This window comes from Typopeltis vanoorti, chromosome 6 (genome assembly GCF_054136105.1).
Source record: "Typopeltis vanoorti isolate ZY-2024b chromosome 6, IOZ_Tvanoo_1.0, whole genome shotgun sequence".
Classification (NCBI taxonomy): domain Eukaryota; kingdom Metazoa; phylum Arthropoda; class Arachnida; order Uropygi; family Thelyphonidae; genus Typopeltis; species Typopeltis vanoorti.
Window position 1 is genome coordinate 77232152 of NC_143554.1, and position 15096 is coordinate 77247247.

Sequence of the window (15096 nt, forward strand, 5' to 3'; positions counted from 1 at the left end):
TGTTTTTGAATTTTTTTAATTCTTACTGGTGTTTTTTTTACTTTAAAATTATGCCAAAAGTTTTTAGAATTTAACAGCATCGAATTTTTAAATTATAAAAACACACATACACGAATAACATGCAATTGTTATTTGAATGTCCAATCTCAATACTATTGTTTTCAGATAATGATTAAAATTACATTTCTGTGCTCATATTTTGCCTACAGATGGCTTATTTTGTCCCCGAACTTGGGATGGATGGCAGTGCTGGCCTGATACACCAGCAGGGAGTGTAGCAAGACAAGTTTGTCCGCCACATGTTTACTTCAAAAGCGATCCACCGACCTGCCCGAGTGAGTTTATTTATTTATTTATTTTATTACTCTTAATGACGTTTCCATTATTATTCTTATGGAGAAGAAAAAGTACATGATTATTCGAGGGTAAATCTAAAAACAAATTTTCCACTTTTTAATAAGATACATTTCTGAATATATGAATGGAACATGATTCTTACAGTGCGATTTTGACTTTCTTTTTTATCAGGTGGCGACACTGCTCTAGTGGTGACGGCACTCCAAATTTAGAAGGTTTGCATATCAGCGTAAAGTTTTATGCAATTTCTGTAGTATCATAAATGATACTAAATGTAATATTTATTATCATTTATGGTACATTTATTATAATAAATGTGCACTTCAATAAGCAGTAAAATCACGAATGTTTCTCAAAAGCTTGATCATATCAGTATTTCCGCATCATGATTATAGTTGACGGTCAGTCCACTTTTCAAATGCTCGCAGTATTAATTTATAGCCCAGCATGGAAAGTACGTATTAATGCCTACAGAGGCCATCTTCTAATAAATAATCACCTAGCACGCGAAGTTCTTAGTAAACAAAAATCGAAAAAGACTATGACTGCCGTAACAACTAATGCAGTGTCCCCATCTTCCGAGAAAAAAATATGCAAAACATATTTAGTATATTCGTCTTTTTTCATATATTTTGACATATATACATACTAATATGTCAAATAAATATGTCCTCTTTGTTGGCTTACAGGATATATGTTTGAAATGAATTTTATTCAGTTATGAAAATATTCGTAAGCAAAGCACTGAATAAATGGTTCCATTAATCTCATGAATATATGATTTTATATGGGCATTTAAAAAATTAAATGTATTGTGGCTTAAACATAAATTAATTGTAAACAAAAACGGGGTTTTATTTCTTAAAATAGTATATAAAATTAAAACTTACCTTTTAACATATCAATGAAGATCGTCCAATTCGAAATGAATAGGAAACAAGAAACTGGCTAACTGTTTCCTAAAAAAAAAAAATAATAATAAATATTAATTTACGACATCCGGAAAATCAAGTAGTGTTAAGTACTTTAAAAACAATTACTAAATCCTTATTATTCATATTTACGAACACGCTATGGTTTCTTCGCCTAATGTGGCCAAACAAATCCAAGGAATGCTCGGAACTTGGTTTAATATTTCAATGAGGGGTTAATACAGGTTACATTTTTGAAGCCGTTTTGTTCAAATAAACAAAAATATTAAAAACACTGCTTCCATTCTATGTTTTTTTTACTGCGCACCTGTGTTACGAGAATCATCCGTTATGTTACTGTATCGTCAATATCATCATCTGCCTCATCCGAGGATGGGAAGGTTCCCCCAGTAAGCTTCCGCCTTAGCTTACAAAAACAGACTCTCTTTATACATTCAAATGAAAAGCTCATCGATGGATTATTAAGGATCTTCAGCAGCTCAATAACGAGAGTTTGATACGAGTAGATAAATTGAAAGATAACGGCAATACTGAAAAAACAAAATCTGCCAAAAAATCTCGGATATGTCCTGTTTCATTTATAAAATACTTGTTTATTTATCGAAGTTTAAAGTTTTAATGCCGATAAAAATTTCTAGGGATTTAATATCGAAATAAAAGTCATCATCTCATTTCCCAAATGCAGCTCATAAGATTTTTATAAATCTCCAAGCAACGTTGGTAATTTTCTACATCAATGGATATCAACAGTTTATATCTTCATTTCATTTAGGAGAATGACGAAAATGACGGATTTTACGTCAGATAAAAATAAGATATCTGATGTAATACATTCTGGTTGTTTACCGACTTTAAGAAAAAAAAAAATCTTCCGCTGTAGAAAAATCCTTTGAGAAATAGTAGACGAAATTACCTGTCATTTTCAATTGAAGAAAAAAAAAATCTAATAAAAGAAATGCATGTTTAAATATAGTTTATATGCTGACAAACGATGTTTAACGATAGTTATGAAATTCCCAGTAAAATTTTTTTTTTCTGTAAGCAAAATGATCTCGCATCACGCACTGCAGATAAAAGTCGAGGCTGTCACATTTCCAGTTAAGCCAAACCTAAAGCTAAAAGAGTCCTTTCCAGGTACGGTAGATTCAATGTGAACCACAAGAGTTGGTCAATATTGCACAATATCTCCATTGTTATTTTCATTACAACAAATCTCCTATTTGCAGACACACTTAAGCGATATTTGATATTTTGAAAGAAGCTTATCCACTCCTAGAGCGGTCTACTTCAGACAAAGAAGTATACGTTTCCGGTTGAAAAAGATGAGAGCTCGTCTTTATTCCTTGTAACTATAGTAATATCTGTTCTTCGCTTGGTCGTTTTGTCATGACTTAGCAACCGTTATTCATTTTTTACTGATTTTATTTTCTTTTTTTTATCTGCCCATCTACCTCCTTTTTTCACAACTGGAAACTCGATATCCGTGTGTTTTCATAATATAAAATATATAAATATGAGGAAGAAATCGATTATATGTAAAAGACGTATTGCAACAAAAGTACAATAAAACAAAAGAATATAATAGATAGGGAATGACTGTATTTTAATACTAGATTTATTAGAATTGTTGCTTTAAATGCGACTTCACGTCTATCATATTATTTATATTGTCAGGGGAAAAAAAGTTGATTTCATTCTTTCTATATTTGCATATAAAACGTTTCATTTATTTTTTATTTTTATTTATTTATTTATTTTTATTAAATTTATTATTAAATTTATTAAATGCCTGCCATTCTGTTTTACATCTTGCTTAAGACACTCTTAGAGATGAGACATTTTGCTTGAAATCATCTCTTGAAAATGGAGCAACTTATTCAACTTCTTACGTGAGTATCATTCTATTAAAGAAGCTTGAATGGCATCTGTTTAACATTTTGTTCGTCAAAACAGGATAGCTGAAGTAACTTTAAGTTAACACATAGTTGTCAGAAAAATGTGTGGTAAATCCCAAAGGTGCCTTTAGCAAATTTTAAATCATTTAAATAGACTTTTCGATTATTTTACAAGACCTGGTTTAACTTAGGAAAGAAAACAAACCCGTTTAGAAATCTACGTCCAAAGAGCCACAATCTCCGAGTACAGTCAATAAAGAGTCAACACGATTCTTTTGTTTTGCCAACCCTGATGGTGCACGCGGATTAAAATCCGCAATTGTAGTTAAAGCAAACAAGATTCGCGAGCATCAAAGATATCATGAACAAATTACTGGTGATACAAAATCCAATAAGAAAGGCTTAATTCGCACGAAAACTGTTTGCGAAATTGTTCCATCGAAACTTGCCTCCTGAGATTTAAAAATTTCAGAGGGACTTCTTGTTAGACGAAATCAATTTTAAGTCGTCTTCTCCAGTTCATCCTGCAGTTAAGTGTTTGTAAGGCAGTGACTGGAAGGTTAAATGTTTATTCATGATTCCGAATAAATCATGTATTATACACCTGATAAATCAAGACTTCATTTTAAGCTCAAAGAGAACTGGCAAATATAAAGAACAAACAAACAAAAAACAACAACTTCGAGTTACCAACTACTTTTGAACACAATGATGAACTAGAGGACAATAAAAGTATAAATCATTTTTTAATTAAATAAAGAACTGTCAAGAAGTCAATTGGACCACAAGAACCTGTCTTTTTTATTCTCTAATAGGCAGAAAATTATATTCACTTTTTCTTTCTGCCTGTACAGCCTGCGTTGGCTTGCTGTTATAGCTGGCGAGTTGTTGCCGCATTATTCATTACAATGTGAGGCATCTTTAGACAAACATCGAAAAAAAAGTGAGCATTTTTAATTCTACCTCAGCTTTATTGAACGTGCTCCCAAGAACAAAGTATCTTCCATGACATAAAAATATAGAAAATAAATTATTTTTAGAAACGTAGATTTTAAAAAGATAAAAGTGCGGAATGAAAAGAGTTTAAACAATGAATAATACCGAGTAAAATAATCCTGTTTAACACAATTTATGTAAACAAATAGAAAGGTATTACTAGGAAAATAAAATAACGTTAGTTCGTGTCCTAGACAGGTTCAGAACCCAACCAATTATGCGGAGAACCCTTTATGGGACTTTACAGCTGAAGGTGAACTAGCCAATCTCATTGGTTTACCTCCCCCACCCCCTGAAACGCCGGTTTTTCATCTTGCCAGCCAGCCAGGAGAACACAATGAATTTTCACAAACGAATATTTGCCGGCGTAGAAGACGCACACCGTCCTATAAGACGTACTCCCTTTATTTGTACACATATTTTAGGAAAAAAACTTTATCACTGAATATTCTAATGAACTTACAGTATTTCAAATATAAAGTAATAAGTAGGTCTACTTTCAACAAATACCTAATATAACTAGGAAAGAGTGCCCACCTTTTAATCTTCTTCTTCTTCAAAACCCAGAAATTCATCTCCAGAGCTAAATAAAAGACACTTGAAATCTCTTCTAAATCAGAATCTCATACAACAAATTGTCCTCTGTACTATCCATTGCATTACTAATGCCACACTTTTTAATGATTAACCACTGTCTCAGTTTTCATAGCATCCCATGAAGCTTTGACCGGCTCACAAACTTGCGAAATGCTAGGCCTCTTCCTTCTTCCTGATGGCGTAACCCCCAAATCTGAAGGCTGCATCCAGCAGTCTTATGGATGCAGCGTTCCAATTCTCTTTCATAAATCTCTTTACAGACATCTAAAGGTTAAAGCTGAATAGTTAGACTTCCTGGAATTACAGCTGACTGAGTTTTCAATTCCTTTAGTTTATTTTTAACATCTTCTGTTTTGTGAGAACGAAACTGATCCCATACTAGCATGGCAGGCTTCTTCAACAGTCCACCAGGGCGCCTAGGCCAAATTTTATCTATCCATAACTGGAATATTAGAATGTATTCCAGTAACTGGAATACATAACTAACGTAACTGGAATGCTCTCACACACCACAAGGAAGCAAGAAAGAAATCGCGTAACTCGGAACAGAGAAAATTTCCAGAAATAAAAAACTGAGTATCGGCGCATAAGACGCACCCTGATTTTCAGACCTATTTTCAAAGAAAAAAAGTGCGTCTTATCCGCAGGCAAATACGGTATTTAGGAATAAAGCAAACGGCCTTATTCTAAATCTGTAGTTACGAAAGCCAATCTGAGCAAATGTAGGCAACCTGAGCAATTGCTCAGATTGGTTACGATAGCCAATCTGAGCAAGGCCTAATTGCTCACATTGGCTCGTAACCATAAATTTAGAATAAGGTGATTGTCTTATTCCTAAATACGAGGTATTTAATACGACGTACGTATTCGTTTGTGAAAATTGATTGTGTTCTCCTGGCTCTGAGCAGTTGTAGGCCTTGATGACCTGCAAGTACTGAGTTTTATTATTATTAGTAGTAGTAGTAGTAGAAGTAGTAGTAGTAGTTCCACGAATCTATAAAAATAAGATGAATAGTGCAGCAGAATTTTAAGCAACCATTTATTTCAAATTAAAAAGAAGCAAGAATGCCAACAACGTGGAATCGCGTTCTTCAGTACATTGTAGAAAGGCAAATCCTAGCACTTGGAACAGTTCGCTCTACAAATAAAGAAATAAAATGAAAAATTAAAATCAGGCATGATTTTTTATGCAAAAATATTCGTGACAAAATGACACTCAAAGGATTATGGTATAAACCATTCATATTAGCTAGTGCTTTACAACGTTTGTCACGATACGTTTGTATCGTGACAAACCTGATTACCGGAACTGAAAGTGTGATAAAAAAAAAAAAAAACTAGACAGTATTTATTTAAAATTAAATAAATATGTCTCTGAATTAATTGTGAATTAATATTAAACAATCGTTGTACATATTTAAAAAAAGAATCTCAATTTCCTAGTACAGTGAATAACATGATGAAGAGTTCATTCTTGTACAGTTTCGTCAATATGCGTAGTTCATTGAATGATTCATGCGTTCTAAAAAAAAAAAAGATTCCAGTACATGTAAAGCACGTGGTCTCAGCCATTAAGCCGCCAATTCTCAGGCATAAATCTAAAGAGTGAATTCGTAAATGCTCCAGACAGATGTTTCTTCCAGTCTATTCAAAGCAAATGAGACAGTGTAAATTAAAGAGACATCTTTGTTCTTTATTTTACAGATTTTTTAAGCAATGGCAATAGAGATAGAAAAATAAGTAAAATCCGTATAGATGAAATCTCTAAAGATGATATTTTCCCCATTTATGTCTTCTTTAACAGGCGCCAATCCATTTAAGTAATGAGGTAGTTGATTTTATTTCTGGTGCTTCCACGAACGACCATTCCTTTGTAAGCCAAGTGTTTTATGGTTTAAGCCGCTCAAATATATGCGCTGTTTTCATTAGTTAGTCCGAAACATTTTAATTATCCCCAGTTTAATTACTTCGCTGATTTTAATTAAACAATTACTTTTCGAAACGTGCATATTTAAAAACAAACTGTTACTAAAAATAAACGGTTCACTCAACGACGCAGTTTTTTTTTTTCCTTCCCTTCCATATTAGAAACGCATTTAGGTAGAGAGAGTTCAATTTCCGATAGAGCGAAGATTACATCTAACAAAGGCATTCAATTTGTAATTGAAACTATCCGTGACATGCCCTTTAAAGCTTTAATTAACTGTGGATTCGAAACGCTTACATGTTGGAAAATCTTGTTAACGATTGATATATTTCGTATTTATTTTAAAATTAGTTTTATATAATAGCCTGCTTTATGAATAAAATTACTTTATATTAACGTCCTCTAGATTCTGGCCTATACAAGATAAAACCTAATGTTGCCATAGAAACACGGAATCACGCGGTATACGCAAACAGAACTCATTGTTGCTGTGTAAACGCAGGCGCATAACAACACATCCGCTTTATTAAACAATGCAGTCAAAGTATTTTGTTACATAAACAGAAATGGCTTCTTTGTTATTCAGCTATTAATAGGCCAGACTACTGCATTAAACCTCCGAAAGAGGAGAACATAAAAATAAATAAAAAAAAATAATAATAATAAAAAAAAAACTTTGGAACTATGGATTTTTTTTATTTTTATTTCTTCGTATAACGTAGGCATATTATAGTTTCTTAACGGTGAGATTTGTTATAGGTAGCGTATCTAGAGGAAATCGTGCAATGGCAACATCTGGTGTTCCGATACAGACTCGGATTTTGATCGATTGTCGGGTACCGACGCATCGTTTCCTCCGAAGGGGTTTTTAAGGAAACGAAGGCAAGCGATTAGTAAGGATGTGACTTATTTCTGTATGGATATCAAATATTGCGCAGTGAAAAATTTTATTAATTTCAAAGTTCTTCCAAGTCTAAATCCTCGAAAGGATCTATCTATTTTTATCGCCTTAGAAAGATACAGAATAAAAGAAGAAGAAGAATGTGAAAATTCTAAACGATCGTAACGGACAAGAGCAGTGGAAGCATTTCAAGCCTATTTAAGTTAAATTCGTTTCTTACCACATAAGACGGAAAGTGCTAAATCAACGTACTGAATTCAAAATAGGATTTAAAGCGTTTTCTTATGAGGGAATGCAGGTCAGGCGACGTATAAAAGGAAAGATGATTTCAACAATTTATTCAGTGTGCGAGGAAAGACCATTTGTTTTCGCCAAGAAAAATTCGCGTTTCGCTTTGTTGACAACTCATTTCACATAAATGGGAGTTACTATTCAATAAAGTACGCAACTCAACTTTTATAACACCTCCGTGTTTTCATGTTAGATTTTATATATTATACATGTACTTAAATTTATAAGAAAACCGATGTTACGTTTATGCTTTACGGAGACATATATTTTTGTACTTTTAGTGCACAAAATATTTTTGTGCAAAAATTTTAGTGCAAAATATTTTTGTACTTTTAGTGCACAAAAATGTTTGTGCACTAAAAGTGCAAAAATATTTTGCACTTTTCGTGCTAAAAGGTTCTGCTAATTTTGCTAATTAAAGACGTCATAAACAAGTCAAAGAAAAGAAGCGAAACAACTAAAAATAAAAAAAAAAGCTTCATTAATGTCCAGAATTAGGAGATCTTGAAGTACTATTTTGTATACTCGTTTATTGCGATCCTCCAAATAATCTATTTCTTGCAACTTTTGAGGAACATTTCTCTTTCACTTATTTCTTGCTTTCTCTGAAAACAGAGCACAAAGCAATTGCACAAGCACTTTAATTCAGAGGTTTAATTATTGAAAATAAAATTACTTCCCAATATCCAGTTTGTTTCAAGCATTCTGTTCTGCAAAATGTTCTTAACCAATTTTCGGTCGAAGGAATTTTGCTTTTAAATATTTTTTTTTTAAAAAGAGTCATTTAAATAAATTTCATAACTAGTATCACGATAGTACATATTAGAGGGAGAATAGATTACTGGGGTTTTCCGGCACATTTTCAACACGAATTGAAAGAATTATTGGAAAAATAAGTTGAAATAAAAAAAGCTGCGGAAGTTATAACAAAATATTGTAATGGAAAGATCCTAGTGTGCAATTATGTCTAATTTTGTTATTGTTTTCTGTTGCAAAATCAGGATTCAGATCAGTTTGAGATAGGTGATACATTGAATTCAATTACTCGCTAATTAATTTTCTATAGCAACGAACTGCAGATTACAAGTTTCAAGTGAAGTAAATGTGTTACCTCACTAGAATAGACCCTCTCAGCTTAGTTATAAATATAGTCAGGATTTCATAATTTATATTACTAATACAACTGGAGAATTTAGAATTTGCAGAATGGCCAATATTCTAAGTTAATATATGAAATTTAAAAATGAAATGTACTGCAAAATCCAAGAGCTAACTCTCTCTCTCTCTAATATATATATATATATATATATATATGTGTGTGTGTGTGTGTGTGTGTAAATTTTGCACGTCAAAAAGAACATACGGACTTCAAAAAAAGAATGTTGTTACAGGATCCCTGTAGGCCACAATTATAAGCCGAGAGAGAGAGAGAGTGCTATCTAAGCCGAGAAGCACATAGCAACATGCAGGAAAATAAACAACACGGAACCACTCTTTGCTTGGAATCTCGAAAATCTCTACAGTCCGGTTCAAAATTATGGAGTTCAAAGAGTTTATATATTTAAAAGCGCACGAAACATTATGTCATGTGATGTCATATCTAAGGAAAAATGGCTCGAAATACCTGATTTATATTATCAAAACCTTATGAAGAACGTGTATAGGATGGTTTATTAACCACAGGAGAACCCGCTTTCGATTGCTTTCTCTGAAATCTAGTATACTTCCCAATACTTATTTTAATATACAAGAAAATCTCGCTTAACGCGAATTCGATATGCGCGATAATCAGTTAGCGCGATTGAGTGAAATGATACTATTTTCCGCTTTAAGCGAGTCATTAATCAGTTAAAGCGATTTTTTTTACGTTATGCGAAAGTTTTTGTTGCCAATCTGCAGCGAGCGGAAAAGCTGGTAGTCATTAAGAGACATGAAAGTGGCGCTAGTATCACAATGACCATGCGAGACCTGGGATACAAGATGGCACGGAACCTTTACTAGATTCGTGCCATCTTGTATCCCTACAGTTTGGACTATATTAAATAACTCTACAATTTGGACTATATTAAACAAGAGCAAATAATACAAAGAACAAGGAAAAGTTGCTTGCTTCTTTAAGCATGCAGATCACTCGAAATAGAAGCCATTTAATGATCGAGATGGAGAGTCTTCTATCACTTTGGATTGAGAATTATAACCAAGACATAATACCTCTCAGTACAGAGAATATTCAGACAAAAGCACTCCATGTTTTACCTCATTGAAAGAGACCAAATTTCAAGAAGAATGTGAAAGCTTTACTGCGAGTTTAGGATGGATTGATCGTTTTAAAAATCGAACTGGATTGCATAACGTAAGGATAACTGAGGAATCTGCTCCTACCGATAAAGATTCTGCGGCCAAGTTTCGTGAAGAATTGCAAACGATAATTCAGGAGGATGATTATGACGATGGTCAAATAGTCAACGTCGACGAAATTGGTCTCTTTTTGGAAGCGTATGTCAACAAAAACGTTCATAGCTAAAACTAAATCATCTCAACCAGAATACAAAGTATCTAAAGATCGTCTTACGCTCATATTAAGAGGCAATACAAAGGCAACTTTAAAATCAAGCCTACGTGAGCTCATCGTGCGCGAAATCCAAAATCTAATATTTCGAAGAAATCATCACAATTGGAAAAGGACTTCGATTTTATTAAACTGGATAATAAAGATGTGAGAAACTTGCTCGATTCCCATTCAGAACAGCGTGCATATGAAAATAAGAAGATAATGAGTGCGAACAAGAAGAGAATGTTACGACCAAGAAGCTATTTGCGAAAGAACTTGACATTCAATGAGTTTTCCATCACATTGAGCATGCCAAGGAAATTTGTTTGATGCTGATCCTCATATGGAACGAAGCTTCGAAGTTCGCCGAAATCTTGATATCTCGATGTAAAAATTAGCTGAATTCAATGTTTATTTTTTTAAAAAAAATTTTACGCTAACTGACGGATGAATTATGATTTTTCCTATTGCTTATCGTATTCGCTTAACGCGATTTCGCTTAGCGCGAATAAGTTGATGAATTAATTAATCGGGTTAAGCGAGGTATCCTGTAGTTTTAGAAGTACCTGTTCATGGTTGTCATCTACAGTTGGCATATCGTACATCGACGAAAGGAAAAATAGTATTATGACCAGACCTAGCTATATAAATGAATGCCTCATCGCTATTTAGATTTCGCTTTTTGGAATAAAGGGAAATACATTTAACAGAAACTAGGAAGCCTTAGAAATGTGACTCCGGAATCACAAAATACGAATAAAAAATACTTGTGCCTGAATCGCATTATAGGGCAGTCAGCAAAGTGAAGTAGAAAATAAAAACGAAATAAATACATTTCCTTAAACATCAACTGACATTACGTCATTTAAAATTTCAAAGCTGCTTTCTAAACATTATTCATGTCCGTTAATTTGATTAAGAATGCCAAATAATCAATTAATTATTTATTTATATGTTAAAATATTTAAACAAAGTATCGTATTAATTTGAATAAAAGAAAGCTTATATTAGCTTTTTTTTATACTAATTTATGGATTTATTAAAATTTATTAATTCAGTCCTAGTTCGCTATATATGTATTGGATTCGGAACTAATTGAATATTTACATATGCATGTACGAAGTTTATTATTCCGTGTTGAAAGGAATAATAAACGAATAGATATTTAGAAATTAATAACTGCAAATTATCATAAAAAAAACATACCGTCTTTTTTGTTGTTATTATTATACAGCGAATGATACTAATTCAAATAATTACATTCAGTAGCAGAAGACTAATTTGTTCAACGAGAAAAAAAAATGGATACGCAAGCACTTACACTATAATAAAACTAATTGCAAGGCAAAAAAGAAACAAACTCATTAACACCAATATTACGCACACAGTAAAGAACACCGCACGTTCATAATAGCATTAATCAACTCTTTTAGCTTATCCGATTAATTATAAATAAACGATAAATGAAATCTTTTGATTAAATTAAAAGCATACGCGTTAACGCTGTCTTGCGCAGTTCCACTCGAGGCTCGCGCTCTGCCATGTCAACTAGCGCCACACCAGTAATTCGTGAAATTGACAGATAATTTAGTTATATTATAGCGGGTTGTTGGGCTGAGTGTCATGTATTAAGTGGTTCTTTGTATCCTATGGCGATTTACATCTAACGTCTAATTTCACGCAACTTACTTTTAATTCACTGATGCATTTAATACCATGTTATTTAATGTTATATTTATTAAGAAAACTACACTGCGAAGCAACTTGTCTGCTCGAGTTGTTCCACTTTATATTTTTCTTCATTTGTTATATTTTATTTACATTTCATAAAGCTTATCCGTAATGAATTAACAGTACAATTTATATAATACATGCAGGTAAACGTAGAGATTTAAAGCCTGGGCGCATTAAGTATGCCTGCGAAACGCAGTAATTTAATAAGAATGTCATAACAAATGTTATGCGATACAGTAATTTACTAGGAATTCTGAAGGTATACAGCAGAACACATCTGAAATGCATTTTGTTGCATAATTATTAAATAAGTGTTTTAAATATATATATAAAAAGATATTTAAATATAAAAGAAATATAAAAAAATTATATAAATTTTATCAAAAAATCATATTACAAAGTATTTTTGAAAAATTTGAAATGCACCTAAATAATATTTAAATAAAATTATTAGAAATAATATTTTATTTGATGTTTACATTTTTGGGTATTAATATTAATACTTGGGAGGGTAATGGATGGCAATGCTGTAGCCAATGACTGTACTCTACAGATAACGGGGAAGATGAAAAGCATTCTTGCTTCGCCCCTTTAAGCCAGTCCTTATAAGGACTATTTTGAATAAGAGAATTCGAGTGGGGGGAAAATGGCCGATAGCAGTTGTCGCATAAGAGATTGTGAATGAATGAATTCGAAGCGTTCTTCATTTTGTGAAATATCAAGGTAAGACTTTGATTAGATGCAATTTAATTTTTATTGCTTCCTTTAGCCTACGCTTGGTATTGCTGGCAGTCCTTTGCGGCTGCGGGATATTCTACAAAAATATCTGCTGGCAGGTCTTTAGACCTGCGGGATTTTTATTAACGCTCATACGCAGTTAAAACGATATGAGCGTACCTGACCTAGACGTATTCACTGATTTGCTCGATTAAGAGCCGACACTTGTACTTACTGATAAACTCCAAAACAAATTCAAGCTGACATGACCTACTAGCATGATCGACCCCGACATCATTATCGAGTCACTCGATAAAAGGCTAGCACTCACTTTTATTAAAAAGCTTCTGAAAAGGTTTGAACGAGATTGGCCCGGCTACTTAAACTTATATTCTTCACCTGAAGTCGACGTTAAGGAAAATGAAGACTCTCCTCAAATGGAGGAAAAACTCAATCTAGTAGTCTCTACCTCTAATCCTTCTGATCAAGGAGAATTCACGCTCGTAAGAATAGAAAAACTCTCGCTGCTGAGCCAAAAAATGATGTTGGTATGGATGAGGATGTTCCCATTTCAGATCCCTCTGCCTCCCCACAATGAAAAGGTGCCACCGATTATCCTAAGGGAAAAGCAGAGATGGACAACACTAAGAACCATCATGGCTAACTTACAAATAGTTATAGATCTGCTAAAATGTAGACGAAGGCATAAAAATTCAGCCCGCCACGGTGGCTGATTATAGAAATCTTACAAAGGAACTGGACGCAGGAGGAATTCAATATCACACATTTTCACTTGCCTCCGAAAAAATCTGAAAGTGGTCCTAGGAGGCTCCGAGGATATTGACACGGATGAAATAGTTACTGACCTTAACTTACAGGATCTACCTCCCATAAAGTTCACTAGAATGTTTAGGTCAAATAAGACACCTATGCCTTTAGTCTTAGTAGAAATTCATAATATTTACAAAGACATCTATAATCTAAAATCAATCTGTGGACTCAAAATCACCCCAGAACCATAGAGAAAGAAAGCATCTTCTGGGCAGTGTCACAGATGCCAAAAATTTGGCCATGCCGAGAAGCTATGCAAAGTTCAGTTCAGATGCCTAAAATGTGGCGAGAATCACCCCACAAATACCTGCGCCAAGCCAAAATCCACCCCGGCTAAGTGCGCTAATTGTGGGGATCCTCATCCTGCTAATTATAGAGGGTGTATACATCACCCCAAAAAACAGATGGAACGATCCAAATCATCAATCTACCTCGTCATCTAGTGCGAGAGTTCCTGAAGCTCAGGCTCCTCAGTCCTCCAAGAGTGAGATCATGAAAACAGGTGCTCGCCCATCATTAACTGAGCCCCTTAAGAAAATGAATCTTCAACATCAAGCGAGAACATATGCTGATGTGGCCCGCTCCAAACAGATAGTACAAACCCAGAACCTGAATAATCCATATTCAAATATATCAGCTATTATCACCTCTTCTCTTGCAAACATGCTGCAGGATTTCAGCAACTCAAATCCATCACTAAGTGTTACAAAAAGGTTTTTACAGCAAACCCAATCCATATTATCTGCACTCTCTGATGCATAGGAAAACAATCGCCCCAAATTCTCTTAGGTTATTGCTTGGAATGCCAACGGTATCAAAAATAAACGGTTAGAAATCCAGGAATTCAATAATAGATACAACCCAGATATATTTCTAATCAATGAAACTCACCTGCGGCCTGCTGCCATCTTAAAAACCAGAGGGTATCAGATTTACAGAAACGACAGGCTTGGATATAGAGGTGGAGGTACAGCCACCTTTATCAAAAACTATATCAGCCATCATTCAATAACCAACCCTACAAACACCAACCTCGAAATCACAGGAATTAATGTCCTCACAAACACAACAGGAAACATTCAAATTTTCTCTGCTTACAACCCTCTATTAAAGACATTATTGACCTCAGATCTGGATGCCATCCTTGGAGTAAAAGGACCGGTCATCATCGCTGGAGACTTCAATGCAAAACATCCTGCTTGGAACAGTAAATCTATCAATAAAAATGGTCGCATCGTTTCCAGCTACACAGGATCAAACTATGCTGTTAGTTTGATCCTGTGTAGATCAAACTTGTGGCTGGACCTACCGAACCAACTCATCTCAGTACGTCTGGCACTGCTGACATCCTGGATATAGCTATCCTG

The 15096-nt window shown here is 33.9% G+C and overlaps 1 protein-coding gene across 3 annotated transcripts in view; it reads left to right on the forward strand.

Annotated features, from left to right (window-relative positions):
• The window catches only part of LOC150105594 (calcitonin gene-related peptide type 1 receptor-like), a 128798-nt gene that overhangs the window by 86501 nt on the left and 27201 nt on the right, over positions 1-15096 (forward strand). For all 3 annotated transcript variants that reach the window (XM_090394932.1, XM_090394934.1, XM_090394933.1), the window contains exon 5: positions 210-335. In XM_090394932.1, the coding sequence (XP_090251058.1) occupies positions 210-335 (126 nt within the window). The remainder of the gene's footprint in view (positions 1-209; positions 336-15096) is intronic.